Below are 19763 nucleotides of genomic sequence, written 5' to 3' on the forward strand. Positions count from 1 at the left end.
TGAAAATTTTAATGTCTTGTCCTTTCCCTCCGATATAATTTGCCATACATATTCTAGACTTGGGAATTATTCGTGTCTTCTTGATCACGTTTTTTACTCGTGGCCCAAAGAATTGTACGAACAAAGGATAATTTTGCTTCTTCTAATTGTTTATATGTGAACTTGATTTTTTTATTAAGACATAGGACTGGAAAAAAAAAAAATCAACTGCAAAACGAAGCAGCAAAAACTGTCACTATGAAGATCTGAACCAACCACTTCTGGTGTGAGATTAATCCTCTAAGCCACATGGCTTTCAGCTCACTGTTTGCCGAATGCCACAATTTAGTTCTATTATTGTAGTCCAAGATAGTACACAGAGCATGTGCATTATATACTTATCCTTTGACTAAGCATATATGGGCGAGTGTGTTTGTGTGTGATCTGGATTTTTAACATAGCTTTAACAATTTGTGTCATATTGCTAGGACACAGTATCATGTCCCATCCAGTCACATTATCCTAACACCAGGCCAAGCAGTCCTATCACTAACCCGAGTGCCAAGTGAGGCAGCTGCTAGTACCATTTTTATTACATGTAATGTTAGTCTATATATTCTTGCTCCAAATATGAGTTGGAACAAAACACATATTTTAAGGAAAAGAAAAACAAAATCTGTTTAAAACATCTAGGCTCTGTCCCTCCCTCCCATTAAATGGTCAGTTCTTTATTATATGTTGCTTTTGAAACTGTACTTTGCTTCTTACGGGTATTTTGTGCTTGCATGTACAAGAGACTGTGTGTACAAGACACGTTCATATGCACAGTATTATTTTTTGTCAGAAAACAATTTTGTCCAGCTACTGGTCTTTTCATTTGAATACCATCAATCAAGTACTTTGCTCTTGTCCACGTAATATTTCAATAATTAAGTGGCCTTAAATAAATTTGCATCAATTATTATTTAAAGATGAGGATGCAGTCTATTATTAACCCGAAAATCAAACCAAGTTAAATATTTTGGTAACAAAAATAATCATGGATTCATTTACACATAGATCAATCTTCTCCGACATGTGACAAGATTCATTTGACTCGTTGTTACTGAGGTTTTTGGACTATTAAAAGACTCCTCATAATTGGTAGTCTCCTCAACCAGTAATGAAGTATTAAACTAAATATTCAAGACTAGTTTCATTTTCCAACACAAATTAGAATAAATTCACCAATATGGCTCCCGTTAAAAATTTCAGTATTTGACACTTACCACTGAAGGATTTTCAGCTGTGGGGCTTTGGGCACCATTTAATTTTATGGGGAGATGACTAGAATTTGCTTTCCAACCATGTTATGATGTCTGCAGTGTGCCAGTTTATAGTGGTATGTAGTACTGGGGCATCATGCTGCAGACATGTCACATTATCCCGACTCCAGGCCAAGCAGTTTTAACACTAACCATTTAATTATAGTACCATTTCTATGTCTTTGGTACAACTCAGGTGGGGTTGAAACGTGCAACCTCCTGCATCTGAGGCAGATGCTCTAAGTCACCAGAGCAATTCTACTTTAGCTTTTTAGATTCTTGACTTTGGTGTTTTGGATTTTTATGGAATTTTTGTGAATAATAAAACGATAATAGCAAAGGTGAAAGGCTCATTACTTGACAAACTACAGAATCAAAACCATCATTCTACATGAAGAAAATCATAATCTATGTAAGGTAAATAAATATCATTCCCTCAGTTTATTGTAGGGTACTTTCAAAATAATAAATTCATCACCTATACTACAGACATAATAAAAGTATCAAAGATTATTGAACAACATGTTATCAAAGATAAAGGTTAATTTTCAATGAATTACGTTGTTTGTTGATTATTTTCATCTCAAGTGAAAGTTATTTTGTTTTGAAAAGCTTATAAAGATTAAACTATGTAAATTCAACCATTATGAGAAATAAGAAGGAACTGGGACACATTTCATTACAGTTTAATGATCATTTGAGTATTATAAATGACAATTGATGACAAGAAAATCTGACCCTGGTCAATTACTGGAAATGCAGTGAAACCAGTTGATAAGGAACACTGATAGGACTAGAAGATTTTGTACTTTAAGAACAGATTTCCTTATCCAGAGGTAAAATCTGCAAATAAAATGAAAAGGGTTTGACAAATATTGTTTTGTATTGGACTGTCATTTGTATTACTATATTCAGAAAGGCATGTTTCACTGTACTTAAGCTGTGTCTTAATGGGGCTTTGAAAAAAATATTCAGTTTTCTTCTACTTCCTCTGCTTCGTCTTCCTCTTCTCCCATCTCATCAACACCGACATCTTGATACTGCTGGTATTCAGAAACCAAGTCATTCATGTTGGATGCAGCCTCTGTGAACTCCATTTCATCCATACCCTCACCTGTGTACCAGTGGAGGAACGCCTTTCTTCGGAACATTACAGTGAACTGCTCATTGATGCGCTTGAAAATCTCCTGGATGGCTGTGTTGTTCCCAATAAATGTGGCACACATGGACAGCCCACGCGGAGGAATATCACAGACAGCAACCTTCATATTGTTTGGAATCCACTCGACAAAAAAGGCAGAGTTCTTTTTCTGGATATTGTTCATCTGCTCGTCAACTTCTTTCATGGATATTCGTCCCCTGAATATGGTGGCCACTGTGAGGTAACGACCATGACGAGGATCACAGGCAGTCATCATGTTCTTGGCATCAAACATCTGCTGGGTCAACTCGGCCACAGTGATGGCACGATAACCTTGACTACCGCGCGATGTCAGAGGAGCAAAACCTGGCATGAAGAAGTGTAGACGCGGAAATGGCACCATGTTGACTGCCAATTTTCTAAGATCAGCATTCAGTTGACCTGGAAATCTAAGACATGTAGTTACTCCAGACATTGTTATTGACACGAGATGGTTGAGGTCCCCGTAACTTGGTGATGTTAGTTTCAATGTTCTGAAACATATGTCATACAAAGCCTCATTATCGATGCAGTAGACAGAGTCTGTGTTTTCAACAAGCTGGTGGACAGACAAGGTGGCATTGTATGGTTCCACAACAGCATCTGAAACCTTCAGAATAAGTTGAAAGTAAGTATACTTGTAATTTCAACAAAGAAAAACACAAGTTCCCTCTGGCAAGGATCTCTAACATTAATCACAGATCAAGAAAACCCAAAGAATGCAACATGAAAAATGTCTAATGGGACAGATGAAAAGGTCTAGAAATAATTTCGTTACATCATTTTTGTTTGTTTGACAATCCATTAAATCCTGTGTTTGAAACTAGTTTATATTCTTTGTCTTTAATCCGACACAAATGTTACGGCATTGTCACAAAAATAAGCAGGAGATAGTTTGTACATGTCAAAGTTAACATGATAAATTATTTTGTTCAGAAAAAGTAAAACCGTAATATAAAATATTTCATCTCATTTAAGAAAATGACACCTTTAAAAATAATAATCTGAGATTACTGAATCAATGAAATACACGTTAGATAATTGACAAATAAAGCAACAATACATAAGTTATCGAACAAGACTTACCTTTGGGGATGGAACAACTGAGTATGTGCTCATGATTCTGTCAGGATATTCCTCTCGAATCTTGCTTATAATCAATGTTCCCATGCCAGAGCCAGTGCCACCACCCAGTGAGTGAGCCAACTGGCATCCCTGAAGACAGTCACAGTTCTCTGCCTCTTTCCTGACTACATCAATCACAGACTCCACGAGTTCAGCACCTTCTGTGTAATGACCTTTGGCCCAGTTGTTTCCAGCTCCACTCTGCCCAAAAACAAAGTTGTCAGGTCGAAAAAGCTTTCCAAATGGTCCTGATCGGACAGCATCCATGGTGCCTGGTTCCAAATCCACCAATACTGCACGAGGGACATACTGTCCTCCTGCAAAGGCAGAAAATTGTGTGTCCTTAAATGTGTGTGTATCTCTCTCTCTACACAAAAAACACACTCACACACAAACATTATTATTTTATAAAAATCCATGCAGGACAGTCAAAGTTCACTTTTTAAAATGGCTTAAATTAAAATACTGTTTAAATTATATAATTACGAATATCTTGGCAATAATCAGCACAATCAATCAACCAAGTAAACCAAACAACCAACCTTGTGCCTCATTGTAATAGACATTAATTCTCTCAAGCTGCAGGTCTGAATCCCCTTTGTATACTCCAGTTGGGTCAATTCCATGTTCGTCTGAAATCACCTCCCAGAACTAAAGCAGAAAAAAGTTGGGTTTTTTTAATTTTCTTTCTGAGAATGCTAGTAATCACTGAATATTTTATCATTTATTTTCAAACAGGATTGTAATGAAAAAATGGAGACATAAATAATGTAAAAATCTGTTACAATGAACTGCATTTTAATAATGTTGAGGTTAAATAATACTTTTTTGCATGGACATGGATGTGGTATTGAAGAAAATTTTAAGGTACTGTTTCTCTGTGTGTAAGTGTGTGATTTGGATTTTTAACATAGCTTTAACAATTTTCCAGCCATATCGCTATGATGAAAGCAGTGTGACAGTTTATAGTGATGTCTAGCACTGGGGCATCTTTCTGCAGACATGTAGCATGATGTCCCACCCCGTCACATTATCCTGACACCAGGCTGACCAGCCTTACACTAACCTCTTAATGCTGAGTGCCTAGCAAGTCAGCTGTTAGTACCATTTTTATAAGTATTTGGTATGACTCAGCCGGGGTTCAAGCAAGCGACCAGAGGTGGACGCCCTAACCACCAGAGCAGTCTAAGGTACAGTTTATAATATTATCCTTGAACGTATATACATGCTAAAAACATCCTTAATAAATCTTCTAGAATCAAATATATCACAATGTTTATTTGACCAAATGTCCAGTCTTTAAGTTCACTTTGTTGGAATATTTCATTACCAGCATTTGTAGGATTTGCAAATCGTCACATCGCTTGTACAATAGAAAGTCAGCCTCATTTTGCAATGGGTGCCTCTCAGAATAAAATACAGTGCTGCACCTTGATTGAACAGAGGGGACTTCTTCTATCTTAAACAGCTGGTGTCCCCCTAAATGAAACCAATCCCAATACCTTGATCATAATGAACAGGTTCATAAAGCATCCCCAAAATCTTGACCAAGTGCAACACTTCAAATGTATGTTTTTTTCTGGACATTTTGTATTCCACATCTTTCATCTCAGTCCAAAGGGATAATTACAAATTACCAAAAGGCACTGTTTACCATGCACATGTATCTTCTTATCAAAGACTTGGAATCGGGGGATTATATTGCAAACCCTATCAAAGATGGACAGTACTGACATTAAAGGAATCACACTATCTTCAGTACAAGCCACTGGTATAAGAAATTGTAAAATGTTGGAAACGTATTACACACTCAAAATATTGAGAAAATTGTCTGTTGACCAAGTGCAGAATGGCAGTATTCATTCAAGAAAAAGTGGGATCCAAAGGCCCCTACTAGGGCAAAAAGTGGCATCATTTAGAAAATAATAGGACTCACCAATAATCTTCCACTCCTTGCATTTTGTTTATTCAAGAAAATTAATCACATATTATTGGCACTCACATCATGCATTTACTAATCTCTGCAGTAAAGATTCACTTTCTCAGTGACATAAACTCTTAGTCAATTTTAGAGAGACTACAAAATGGTTTTCCACAATTTTCTGGTTTGCCATGTGAATCAGTCAGTTATTTCAATTCATAAGGAAAATGTAGCAAACTGTGTTATATGCCAACTCAATGACCGATTCAAAGTATATAATGTCAGAAAAGAAACAATGCCTGACCCAAGACTAAGTGATCCCTATCAGCCCCTCCTGTCACAAGCCTTTCATGCTGGGATTTGAATTCTCTTGCTCTAGTAACCAGGGCCGGGTTTAGGCTGATTGAACTGATTTGAACCAAATGGGCCCTGTGTATTATTAATTTTTTAAAAAATAATATCCATAGAGAGAACATTAAATGGAAGAAAATTTTAAGTTCAGTATAATATAAAACTTCTTTAAAAGTTTTTTTTCTTCCAAATGCTGTGCTCGCAGACGGACCTGTACGTAAATCCACTGGGTCCTGCCAAAATCAGGCCCTACATTTTCTAAGGCCACTACTGCTAGTAACCATTCCCCTCTATAAAGAATTTGTCTTAAACATTTGAGTTTACATTATTTTATCTCTCTATACTACTTGAGAAATAAATACAGTCCTATTTTTGAAAAAGATTTCATTCATAATCATGGATCATGTGTTCTTGACTGGTGCCCAAGCTTATTAAGATCAGTAAGACATTTCTGTTAGCCGATGAATCTAATCTTGTCTTTACTTGGCAATAAGTGCACTATATTCATTAAGCTTGGCATGCAGTGATTCAAACTTTTTCAACCATAATGACCCTTCATTTTTATTTTCTTGAGTCTTTTTTGTTTATGCACCCTATAGACACCACTGTGGGAACTTCATAAATAATGGTCACTGGTGTTAACAGCGCAGCCTTGAATGAAACCTGTGTAGAACACAGAACATTTTGAAACATTACTATGACTGCTGATTGTTGAAAAGATAATTCCTGTTATTTAATGCTGAATGAAACAATTTAGATAGACAATATTTGTTTTGTTTTTTAGTGCCATCTCTTTTCCTCAATCTTTTACAATTACAGGAATTCAAGCTAAAAGTGACCATTTGCATACAGTACATATCACTCATATATCTTCAAACAGGATTTGTTTGCTTTTTTGTATTATGGCATATCCATACTTTGAAGATTATGTTCAAAGGCAAGGAGAAAAAAGTTCTTCATCTAAGGGCATACAATGCAGTATTCTAAATCTGCCGTTGTCCACTAACCCAAGGCTGGTAAATGTCTTGTAGGACTTTCACACCCACATATAAAAAATATAAAAAGGAATTGTATGGATAGAATTAACGCCCATCATGGAACATTACTGCCAATAAGTACAGCTAATATCAGTTTACTTTGAACAAGTAATCGCTGATATCCATAGCATACTATGGGGAGGGAAGGGGAGGCAGCTGACTTGGGTCGCCAAGACATTTGATAAAAAGCAGGAAAATCATTGGCGGCCAAGGCTCCACCACTGGCCTGCTTGGGGAATTCACAGCGATCCCCAAACCATCTAGCCTGTGGGAGGGGGCACTTACAAAGCCAGTCTGCTTGAAAATTGAGCCATGACTCCCAATAGGTAAAAGAAGGCTTTCTACTTGCATTCCTGCAGATTAAGAATGTAAATTATAGTACTGAAAACAAACCAACCTTATCTTCAATTTAACCTCTGAAACAAGTCCTTTAAAAAACTGGTTCTAGTTATTGCTTTGAGACATGAGTACATCGGGCCAACACTAATTGAATCGGGAATAGACTCTGATCAGAGTGTAGCATCTTGATACCTTGATTGCACATTACACCATCCACTGGTGAGTCCTGTCTCCCCCCACTTCATTGGTCAAAATGAGTCATGTAAAGACCTGCCACTAGACCACACCTAGTCAGTAAGAAAAATGCCAGTGTGACTTAGTTTTCCCATTTTCAGTGGCCAAACATTACTTATCTGAGGACCTAAAACGAACTCCCAGTATCAGTTAGAAAAATGTGACATTTTATGTCACAAATGATGCCATTTTGTCACGAATCTCAATGCTTCTCTGCCATTCTTATACATGAAATAGATTTTTGTTGTTGTAGGGTTTAACGCCACTTTTCAGCACACGATAGGCTATACATGGCGACCAGTATTAATGGTGGAGGAAGAACCCAGGAAAACCCCGGTAAGAACCACCGACCCACGAGAAGCTACTGGCAAGCTTTCTCACATACCCACGTTGGCTGAATCCATTCTCGAACCCACGCAGACAGAGGTGAGATGGCAGTGATCCGTAACGGACAGCGCTTTAGACCACTCGGGGGCCCCCTACATGAAATAGATACGAAGTTAATAACATTCATTTCTTTGATTGTTTTGTTAGTGACCTGGTATTGAGAGATACAGAGTTACTTACCCAGGCTTGGCGCAAGAACTTGCACTGCAATTTTCTTACTCAACCAGCATCATCCCATAACAGATCACTAACAAACCATACAACCTGATTGTTCAGTCAACTCATTTCACCATCATTTTTCTTATGAGAAAGATGTAGATTTCAAACAGTACATTTCATAACCAAAATTCTCATATGCACAATATACACCAACAAGTATTTTTTCACCCTTTTTTCTTCTTCTGACTACTGGTGGCAAAGACCAGCGATACCTGTCATTATCTGTACTGTAGTGTAGTTTTCAGCCTTCTGCTTGTTGGACTATCAGGCCGTTTGCTTCCTCACGTGTTGGCTATTTAAAATTTTTCTGGTCAATGACTGATGAATACACAGATATTCGGTACTGACATGAATTAATACTAAAAAGTTTAAGTGTTCTGAAAGATTTAATGGTATGGGTTAAAAGAAAAGGAATTTTCCTTACCATCAGCATACAAAGGTCAAACAAAATTTATGAATTACTAGTGAGTAGCCAATAGGCCGACTGAGCAGAAGCTGAAAACTCTAGCAAAAATAGTGCTAAGCACCAATGGTCTGCACCACCATTAATGTCCGAAGAAACAAAAGGGTGGGAAACTACTTGTTGGTCTTGTGCATAGTAGGGAGGAAGCCGCGTATTATGTCCTTGCGCATTCCGAATGGTATGAAAGTGACATGGAGATGTGTCCTATCTTGTATTGTGCATGTTCTTCACCTTTTTAAAGCAAATGTTTCTTAGTTGGATTAATAATAATAATTTAATTTGTTTTCAAATGAAATCTCTACACAAGCAGCACACATTTAAACTTATTATTATTATTATGACTAAGTTAATGCTTTTACTAACAAATATTTGCTGAATTGAGAACTAGAGTAAATGCGAGAAAGAACAATGAAAAATTACAAATGCATAAAATCTCTCGACTTTCATCACTAATTACAACCACATTTCATTATTATTATTTAAATATCAATTATTGATAAAATCATAACACATCTAAATTGAGAACTTTCACAAGTACGATCACAGCTTTTTATTTTAAGATATTATTTACTGTACATTTTTTCGTAACCTCGTTCGTAATTAATAGCTACACAGGACTTCAGAATTTTTAATTCAATCGAGACATTCCAAGTATGTTAAAGATACACGACTTCGGACTGGTAATGGATGGAGTGGGTTACAATCCAACGACGTTGAGAAAAAACATACATAATTCTAATATTTAGTCAAACACAAAAATGTCTAGGGTCGTCGCGCCAAATTTTTTTGCGGGGGGCGTGGCCATTCCTACAATGTTAATGCTGGTGGTTGTTGTTTTTCTATGTTAACCAATAACTAAATAATCTTTATGCTCAATTTCGCTTTGTTTTCGGGTGATGCACTTTGCTTTAAGTATTATTAATTTTCTACATAATCTATTTGAGTGTACACGTTTATGGTGTAAATTTTGGTACAGCAATGGCCGTGCATGCCACGACAGCCATGTTCTAATCAGATTCAAAATGATAATAATGGTAGTGTGTTGTGATGACGATATAACAATGGCCGTATTCAATATTCTACAATGTGCCCGCCGCCGTCACGGAGGTTATTCACACACACCGGAATGTGCACAAGCGCCCATAATACTCTATACACGCGGGTGTGGCAAATAGTCTACCCCCTCCCACTTCTCGCCACAAAATCGTCCATTTCTTTACAATTAGCCAGTGAGTATATTACCAAAATGAATTTAACACATTAAAGCATGGTTTCTTTGCAGGGAAAAGCATCCTAAATGTGACCTCTCTCACCTTTGAGCCGATCTGGTTCCCACACTGACCGGCTTGAATATGGACAATCTCTCGCATGGCGATGGTCTGGTATAAATGAGCTAGAAACTGATGATGCTAAGTCGGTCCTCAGTTGGCAGTCTTCTCTAGATTAGTGGTTTAGTGGCACTACGCCAGATGTTGCAAGTCAACAGGAAGGATGGTTTCACCCGATAAAGTCTAATAGTGTATACACTCACGTGGGCGCGTACCTCAATATAAACTGCGCATATTTTATCCGTATCTAAAATTTGCTAATTGATCTTTTAAGTTTATTCATATGAACTTGAACAGGGCATATGAAACGACGTGAAATGCTGTGATTTTAATTAATGTAGGTAACTATTCGGAAAAAATAAATCAATGGGGTCTAGCGTTATATTGTGTTGTATCGGTAGAAGTGACTCACGTGCTTTATCTTAAATATTATTCATGTGACCTGATGTCAAATTTGAATATAACTAAATCAGTTCACATTGCAACGAGAACCCGTTGAAACCAGTGGTTGCTGGAAAATAGCGTACATTATGCGCATGCGTATATTAAAAATATAAATATTACGTAATTAAGACCCTATGACGTTATAATTGCTTTTGCCTGCACAAACCGTTTCAATCAAGGGCCAGTCAGTTTTGAAAAGTTAATTCTGTAAATTTTTAAAAGAAAAGATCAATAAATTTGCTATGACAACACTAGATCTTACAGCTTATGCTAGATCGGATTGATTTTTCCATTTTTGGGGTAAAATAACTAGTAACCAAACAACATAAAATTTCTGCGCAAGAAAGTAGTACTCAGTCCTCTTTGTTTCCATAACTAAATAACAGGTCTATTTAACATAATCAAGCTTAAAATATGTCGTTAATGAAAATTGATTATGAATCATTTGCTCATTTTTTAAACAGAAAAACGAGTCAATAGTCAACCTACAGTGATACAGAATTCCTTACTTTGACCTTATCATACGATGGGGTCGTGTTGATCGCTTAAATTACAAACGGCTGAACATCTGAGAGATTTGAACGGACATTGGCGATGGTGCATTTTGATTCCGACAGTGACTGTAAACAGTTTTGTTCCGTGACAGAGCAAATTCATCCAACTCGTCATCGCTCATGGCTTTACATGCATGCAGCCTCAGTCTAAATAGTTCCATCTGCAACATAATCAAAACGGGCTAAGCAATTGTTAATAGTCCAGTTTTTCCCCTTTTAAATGGTTGGGATGGAGGAGTCCAAAGTCTAAATTATCAGTCAGTCTTTACGAAATCGGTTGAAGATGTTTCCAGTGCTTTTATATCAATATATATATATATATATATATATATATATATATATATATATATATATATATATATATATATATATATATGGCTGATTTAGTGTAGTCAATCAGTTTATTACAAGAAGTTGCATGTGGTTTTATACCTTATAATAAAATTATAATATTTAGCGGAAGATAACGCAATATTGGAAAACTTTAAATTATTTCTTGTCTGAATACTAATAAAATTGTATCTGTTGTTGATACTGGATTTTTTAACGTCAATGCTACGATAACTAAAAATAGTCACCAAATCCCATTGTAAGTTATTGTATAAGTGAACCAGTGACTTCTTGAAGGGGCAGGGAATTCGGCTAGTGCAGTAGCGTACTAGGAGGGTAAATAGCACCCAGTGCGATGATGAAGACCCAAACGGGTTTAGGCGCCCCTAGACCTCCGGCGCGCGGGGTAACCGCCCCATCCCCCTTCTTAGTACGCTATCGGGTAAGTGAGCTCTAAATGCATGAAAGAAGTTGGGAAGGAAGGAAGAAAGGAATGATAAATCGGTGAAAATGACCAACTTGGACAGAAAAGAGGCACGGTTTACCTAATACTGTGACATATTGCTTATAAAAATGGCATATCTCGTGGATAAGTTTCTGTAAAACAGAATCCCATCTTTTTAGCATGTACTGAAGCAGCGAACGTACGAAGAGGGAGATTCGATAGAATGCCTAGGACTTAATGAATACATAGAAATATGTACTTGTATTTCACTGATGTCTGAAACATCTAAACTAATTTCAGCCGTGAATGTCTGGTAGTAGTCCGATAAATTAACCCAACACCAACCCCCAAATCCGTATTGATACCGGTGGACGATACCGTCGGTTAATATCATTACCGGGGTGAGGAGCTGATTTACCGGCCTAATCTGATATGTACATTCCGTAATATACTTATTTGTGTCGAGCTTTAATTTGGATAGAGGCAACATGACTTTTGGTATGCATAATTCATAAACAAAGAGATTCCCATATGACCTAGATAATACCTTAAATAGTTATTAGAAACCACCCTCATTAGAGGACAACTCACCTTTTTAATGAGAAGGTGTGGGACTGTTCAGTACTGTCCGTTTGTCTGCTTCTGCATGTACAGCGTTTTCAAGAGCATCGAGATTGCAATCAAGAGCATCGAGATTGCAATGCGCAGCACTTTATATCCATTTACATTGAGATTTCAATGTACTGTGATAAAATCCAGTTAAAGTGAGATTTATGAATACTATATGTGAGTTGATGAAGTTTGTAGACTTATATACGTTTGGAAAATTTAAATCCGTGACCGCTGGACGGTGTTGTATTCAAAATGTTTGAACATGCTATTGTATTTTGTAGTGCTGTTGTTATGGTTTTCATGTCAACTATGGTGCGCTATCTGTGTCAAAATTGTTCACTTCTGCTTCAGCATAATTTTTATTTGGCTTAAGCATAAATATAACGTAGATTCAAACTACAGTATCTAATTTTTAATGCATATACCATATAGCATAAGCATGGTGCATTTTTCCTTAAACTAATATAGAATGAAACTTAATTAGAAATACAAAATTGGACACGAACACGCCACCATACTATTACTCTTTTGGCGCTCTCCGTTATCAACGCGCGCAAGTCTATTCTCGTATTAATTGCGTATCTAAACGCGTGGAACAGTTTCGTAATTTCTGGCTATCGTGTTATATTTTAAGCTATTATTACTTAGTGATTAAAGATATCGATATATTTGTGAATGAAATATTTCAGGCTCGTGTTGTTCTTGAAATTGAAGTGAGGTATGTACACTTGAAGTAGATTTCTGCATTTTAAAACAGTACCTAAACACTAGAATAACAATGCGCGGCTCGAAAGGAGAGTTAGCCAACTGTAGGACTCACGGTACTAATTCCACTCCAATGGTAAACATATGGAAACATATTCAAAATTGAATAACTTAAAATTTATGGGTGCTGATAATGACACCTATAATTTTTCGTGCACATCTAACCTTGGTGCAAGCTTATGTGTGGAGAACACCATATGACCCGCGGCAATTTGTTTACATACATGTGCATGAAACACGTGTTATTGATTCTGCACCAAATGAATCAGGTGCTACTTTCAGTATTGAGTACTCTTGAGTCAAGCCTGTAAAAATGCTAAAATTGCATCACTAGAAATTTGTCAATATTTTTTTTACATTACATATAGGATAAGCTCTCAAAAGATATTTTTCCTAAAATTTTAATTTTCATTATTAACCAATTATGGACCAACAAACCTGTAAATACTCTATTATTTCTTCACCCATTTCTAGACTGGTTCACAGTTCTTCCGTATAATTAGTACCGTGTGTCCTGTAGCAGTAGACACGTACGGTTCAATGTAAAGAACACACGGTACTAATTGCATGGAAAAATGGGAACCAGCCTGGAAATGGGTAAACATAAAATAGGGTATATATGGGGTTGGGTGGCGAGGATTGGTTGATAATGAAAGTTATTTTGTAGGAAAAAGAATTTTATGAGAGTGTAACGTCACCCTCAGTAAGAGGGGTGGTTAATGGGATTTGGCTGGCGTTATCTAGAGGATAACCTCCCTCGATATTATAGCCCGGTGAGAGTGGAAAGATAGAATTTCAACAGAGAACTGGGCAATACATTTGGAATGAAATAATGCAATACGGGCATCCTTACACAAGAAAAATAACAAATTTAACCAAAACAAATTAATAGCACATTTCTAATTCAACTTAAGTTATGTCAACAGAATTTAATAGCAGTGTCTAATTTGGATTTATTTCATCATATAAACGAGTGGTGAAAAGAGCGCAATGTCCACGACTGATTGCATCACCTTCCTCCCTTGACGGTATATCAACGTCTTCCTATTTCCTCAAGACTTCCTATTCTGTACACTACACCCCTTTAAGGACTTCCTAGTTCTGTATTCTGAACTCGTTAGTTCTTTTTTTCAGACTTCCGTCTTCGGACTTTCCCGTTTCTCCCCACAAAGCTGTTCCTTAAAGGACAAAATTACCCCTAAATCTATATATGTACCACTTTCTACACGTACATAAAATCCCTCACTTACGTTACTCAGAAACATACTAGCTATCCACACTGCATGAATTCCAACTTAATCCGATAGATCATTACTCTCGCTACACAGCGACCGACCATAAATTAACACGTGAGCTGTCTATCTAACGTTGCCGTATCTCTTTATCTACACTACCACATGCTCGATTACTATTGCATAAAATTCATAAAATTCTAGTTCACATCAATCCATGACTTACAAGATTATTTAAACATTACAAATTCAGATACAAATATGGAGTATCGTTAACTCACAATAATCAGTATTTTCCTAACAAAGAAAATTATTTCATATCCTACACATATAAAAACTTGGATAGCATGCAGTTGTCAATAATATAAATGAACTAGTAACTGTAAAATTAAAGAGGTAAATTGCATAACAACTCTAGCATTAGCAGATTTCCATGAAATGGAATTAACGATACATACTATGGATCCTAGTCATATCAAACACAATTGCACAAAACGAAACAATCAAAAATAGACAATTACGTGGAAAATTTAAATTGCGTACCTTAATGCTGTTCTCTTTCAGAAATTGTGCGTCCTAGCACTAAACCCTGTCTTTTCTTACAAGACGGTCACCTGGTCCTCTTTTTCTTGTTTAACGAGGAAAGCACTATTCTTTTTAGTCTTCCTCGGAGTCAAACTTCTCTCTCAGGAAATTGAAGACTTAAGAATTTCGACATAGGTCGTCACTTTATATTCACATAACTTTCAAAGTGTGCGCCTTAATTTACTCAGGCCAATCGTAAGCAGCGGTTTCTAAATTATCCCAAGATACTCATTTCTTTCGTCAGATTTAGACGGCTTAGAATATCTTAACTACGGTGCATCTCAATTTCCCATTGAAAATGATAATTTGGCATCGGTTCCTATCAAGCGGTTATGGTTGGTAGCTCAAATGTTTACTTTCTCAGGACAGCATAGCAATCCCCTGGTCAAGTCTCACTGAATCATAAATGCTAGCCTTTCAAGGTTTAATACTGACATGGGTGGGGAGAAGAAAGGTCGAAGTGACACTTCACAAAGACTTTTCTGGCTTAAATGTGATAAAATTTTAATGCTCAATGCATTAAACTTTAAGGTTCAATATTATTCAAAATTTGACACTTTCCAGAGAGCATATCCTAGTTGTAACCGTAAAAAATAGAGACATTGTTTTCTTAATGGAATTTTAGTCCTTTAACAGTCTTGGAACACTCATTACTGGAATTAGCACCTGACTCTTTGGTGGGGAATTGAAAGCACATGTTTCAAACATGGCTAAGCAGGCAGATTACTTTGCCGAAGCTCATGGTGGAATCCAGAATGTGGTTTCAAAAGATTATAAGTCTGGAAATCAGTCTAGGAGACCGACGCCTAGAAATCTGGGAAATCAGCTGAGGCAAGTATATCGGGTAAGGGTACAGATCGTCAGGATATACAATGTTAGCCATGTAATGAATAAACAGGCAAAACGCTCTGAAAGGAAGGGACCTATTCATGAAGTAGCCGTGGCTATAGGGAGTAAAAGTAACAGGACAGCCTGTCCGATACAGGTCTAACATGGTATCCACTCACTTAGTATTTATCTTTTCCATGAAGCGCGGGTACAAACAGCGAGTGGTACAGTGAACGGTCAAGATGTCGCAGTATTATTTATGCTGGTTGTACGGGTGCGGTTTTTAAACGCAATATCATGAAAGATTGCCAAATGCTCGGGGTTTGAGTCTCCGTGTATGCTACTCGATCAGATGATTGATCGCACCGCCGTTGCAAGGATGGAGACAGAACTCCGTTCTTGACTGGAACTGTATGGATAACTCGTTTACGCTTTGACGATCGGTAATGCCGAATGTTCCTGTCCTTCGACCATGGCATATTTTAGAATACCAGGCTGTCGAAACGCGAGCGCAACACCCAGTGATCCTATCACTGAAATTTCACATGACGAATTCATACGAGAGCAAGAACTCGTCGAATCTGTGAAATCGACTGCAGAGAAATTCGCGTCCAATATCATTAAGTACTACAAGGGTGGGGTCAGTTTAAAGTTCATATCGAGAAAGGGGTTTATTCTTAGGTAGTTTTTCACACCAGAGGGTACAACATATTGGTAATTGGTTGTTTCCTAGAAATACAGACTCCATCTGCTTATGGTCGCGCATGAGTTTAGCAAGGGGGCCGCCTGGGTAAGGAGAAGACCGTCAGCAGAGTGCTAGGCGAATTCTACTGGCCTGGTGTGTAAATATGTCACACTGTTTTGTCGGTCTCGCGACGTTTGATATAAAACTGCATCTAAGGGAAGGGTCAAAAGGGTTCCTCTGGGACAGATATCTTTAACAGACACGAGTAGTAAATGGGGTGAGATTAGCGACAATGGGAATTAGCATTACAGAGACCCCTGGGTCAGATTAGCGACAATGGAAATTTAACATGGCGAAAAATCGTGGGTCAGATTAGCGACAAGGGAAATTAACATGGGGAATAAATCGTGGGTCACTCTAGCGACAAGGGGAATTTAACATGGAACTATAGTGTGGGTCTGTCTAGGGACAATGGGAATTTAACATGGGGAATAGATCGTGGGACTGTCTAGGGACAATGGGAAATTTAACATGGGGAATAGATCGTGGGACTGTCTAGGGACAATGGGAAATTTAACATTACGGAAACCCCTGGGGGATATAGCCTCAAGGGAATTTAACATATGGAAATTGAACATGGTGGATCTGAATAGCGTCAAGGGGAATTGAACATGGTGGGACTATCTAGGGACAATGATGGTAGAGGGTCAAACACAACAGAGACAGAAACATACATACACTAGTACAAGCGTGGGATTTATATATAAAGCATTACGAAGACCTGAAATCTTGCTGGGGTGTTCAAAAATTTGCATAATTGTAATGATGCTATAAATAGCTATAATCAAGGAAATGCTCAACGACAAAATGGATGTGACTAAAAGTAACGTTAAAATGACGAAATTGTCCCAGAATTTAAAGGAAAATAAACATATCCCCGAAAATTAAGTTACAATGGTTTAGACTAAAATGGATAAAATTAGTAACTACTTACAATATCAACTTCTGTGACGATCGTGGATAAATACCTATGTATCTATAATCAGCTGAAATTCCTATGAAATCCCACTATCTATTTATAGCTCCAACTTGTGGGGTTTTCCTTTGGAAAATCCCACTATCTTTTTATAGCCTCAGCTTGAGTGACGTTCCTGTTTATGAATTCTAGTATATATGTATAGCTACAAAATGTGGAAATCCCCAAGTCGATATTTATAGTCTCAAAATTTCCAGCCTCAGTGACGTCACTGTACTGAACACTAGGGGATAAATGGCAACAGTGTTGCAAGTGGCTGACCTGAATAAGCGCTACTGTAGGTAGGTAGGTAGAGTGTATCTGATAGGGAAAAAGTGAGTTTTATAGGAACAAACAGAGACCAATACACACACACACACACACACACACACACACACACAACATACGCGCGCAGACACACTCACACACACACACACACACACACACACACACAGAAGAGGAAAAAACAAACCCCAAATATACTATCCACACTCGGGAGGAAGAAAAAAAAACAACCAAATATACGATCTACACAACGTACGCGAACACACACACACACACACACACACACACACACACAGGGAAGAGGAAAAAACAAAATCCAAATATACTATCAACACAGAAGGGAGATAATACAAACCCCAAATAAACTATCCACACAAACGTACGCGAACGCATACAAACCCCAAATAAACTATCCACACAAACGTACGCGAACGCATACAAACCCCAAATATACTATCCACACCCGGGAGGAAGAAGAAAAAACAACCAAATATACGATCTACACAACGTACGCTAACACACACACACACACACACACACACACACACACACGCACGCACACCACAGAGGGAAGAAGAAAACCATTATACACTATCCACACGGAGTGAAGAAATAACCCTTTATATATATACTATCAACAGAGAGTGAAGAAAATAACCCATTATATTCCATCAACACAGAGTGAAGAAGAAAAAGTTTTTTGAAAACACCTAAGCCCTCACCTGCAATGACCAACTCTGCCAAACACCTACACCCCACCCCACCCCTCACTCCCAGCACTACAAAACCCATTTAACCCGTTATTTTATGGCATCAGTGTGTGCTTTAGGAAACATCAAGACACAAAATGATGGATGAATAGACTGACTATTGTTTACGGACTTGCATGCCTAAAGAGCGTGCGTGAAGGAAAACATCCTTCCATTTCAATTCTAACTAAAACATGATCCAGAGGGATAGAGAGGTGAAAGAGCACAATTTCATAAAGTGTGAGTAAAAACAAAACACGCCATCCTTATTATACAATGTCAAGACCAAGAGACACTTACGTTTTCTTTCTGGTCTATTCTCTTTTAGAATGTAGTATGAAATTTCACATCAGGGCCAACGCATCGGCTCACATTGTCAATTTTTCCATTTCCATGTCTTTACTGGCACAAGTTCTTCATCATCTTCAATTTCTTCTTCTTCTTCTTCTGAATCCCTCTTCTCTGTTTCGTCTTGTTTTTTTTTTTTCTTCTCTTTTCTCGTAGGGCACTCTGAATTCCAGTGTTCTTTCCCCTGACAACGATATTAGGTATCTTGACTTTTGTCTCTCTTTCTTAGACGAAGCAGGTATTTTGGAGACAAATACCCATTTACCTTTGCAGATATAGCAAACTTCATTAGCACACACTTTCGTATGACTCTCATCAAATCAACGACCAAAAGAGTAAGTTTTGTTGCCACTTTCGCCTGTGAATTATGCTTTCGTATGACTTTTAGCAAATATTTGACCAGCAGGTCGATCTGTGCTGACTCTTCCATCTTCGTGATCGTTTGAGAGCGGAATGAATACTCTGACGCTAAGACACTCTCCTTATATACAGGGACCTGCTGCGTATGAAACCTAGTCAAATGTAATTTTGCAATAAGATGAAACGATTTCATTGAGGAAGTAAAAGGCAATGATGTACCGTATCTCCTCACACAAAACATGAAGTGTTAGCTTAGATCCGTGTCAGCAATTTCGAAGACATAACTGAGCTTTCATCAATGCTCTCCAAATATACCACAAAACCACGAGTCCTGATTCACGCCAAAAGAAATTTCGTTCGGTCCATAAAAAATAGTATCACATCCGAGAAACGCAAAACCGAACTTCCAGAAAACTGAGAACGACGGCTTACACCTACAACGTGAAATGTATGAGTTCAAGTAGTGCGTAAAACTTAGTCAAATTAATTTTTTATAGTCAAGACGAAACGATCTCTTTTCGAAGAAGAAAGCAGACACCAAGCGACAATGGCGATCCGTGTCACACAACACTTTTCAAAATGTATATGATCAGAGGTTTGTTCTAGCGATCTGCACGGTTAAATTAAATGTTGATGTATTTTGCAATAAGACGGACACA

The 19763-nt window shown here is 37.5% G+C and overlaps 1 protein-coding gene across 1 annotated transcript; it reads right to left on the reverse strand.

Moving 5' to 3' along the window:
- Positions 1-1953: 1953 nt before the first annotated feature.
- LOC149773232 (tubulin beta-4B chain-like) lies at positions 1954-10046 on the reverse strand. The gene is made up of 4 exons (XM_089946579.1): positions 9853-10046; positions 4131-4239; positions 3550-3905; positions 1954-3073 (listed from the first exon to the last, which is right to left on the reverse strand). Exons 1-4 carry the CDS (start codon positions 9907-9909, stop codon positions 2255-2257), a joined length of 1341 nt encoding a protein of 446 aa, XP_089802705.1. The 5' UTR covers positions 9910-10046; the 3' UTR covers positions 1954-2254.
- Positions 10047-19763: the final 9717 nt, after the last annotated feature.

This window comes from Sinohyriopsis cumingii, unplaced genomic scaffold (genome assembly GCF_028554795.1).
Source record: "Sinohyriopsis cumingii isolate HCF-2022 unplaced genomic scaffold, ASM2855479v2 utg000810l, whole genome shotgun sequence".
Taxonomy (NCBI): Eukaryota; Metazoa; Mollusca; class Bivalvia; order Unionida; family Unionidae; genus Sinohyriopsis; species Sinohyriopsis cumingii.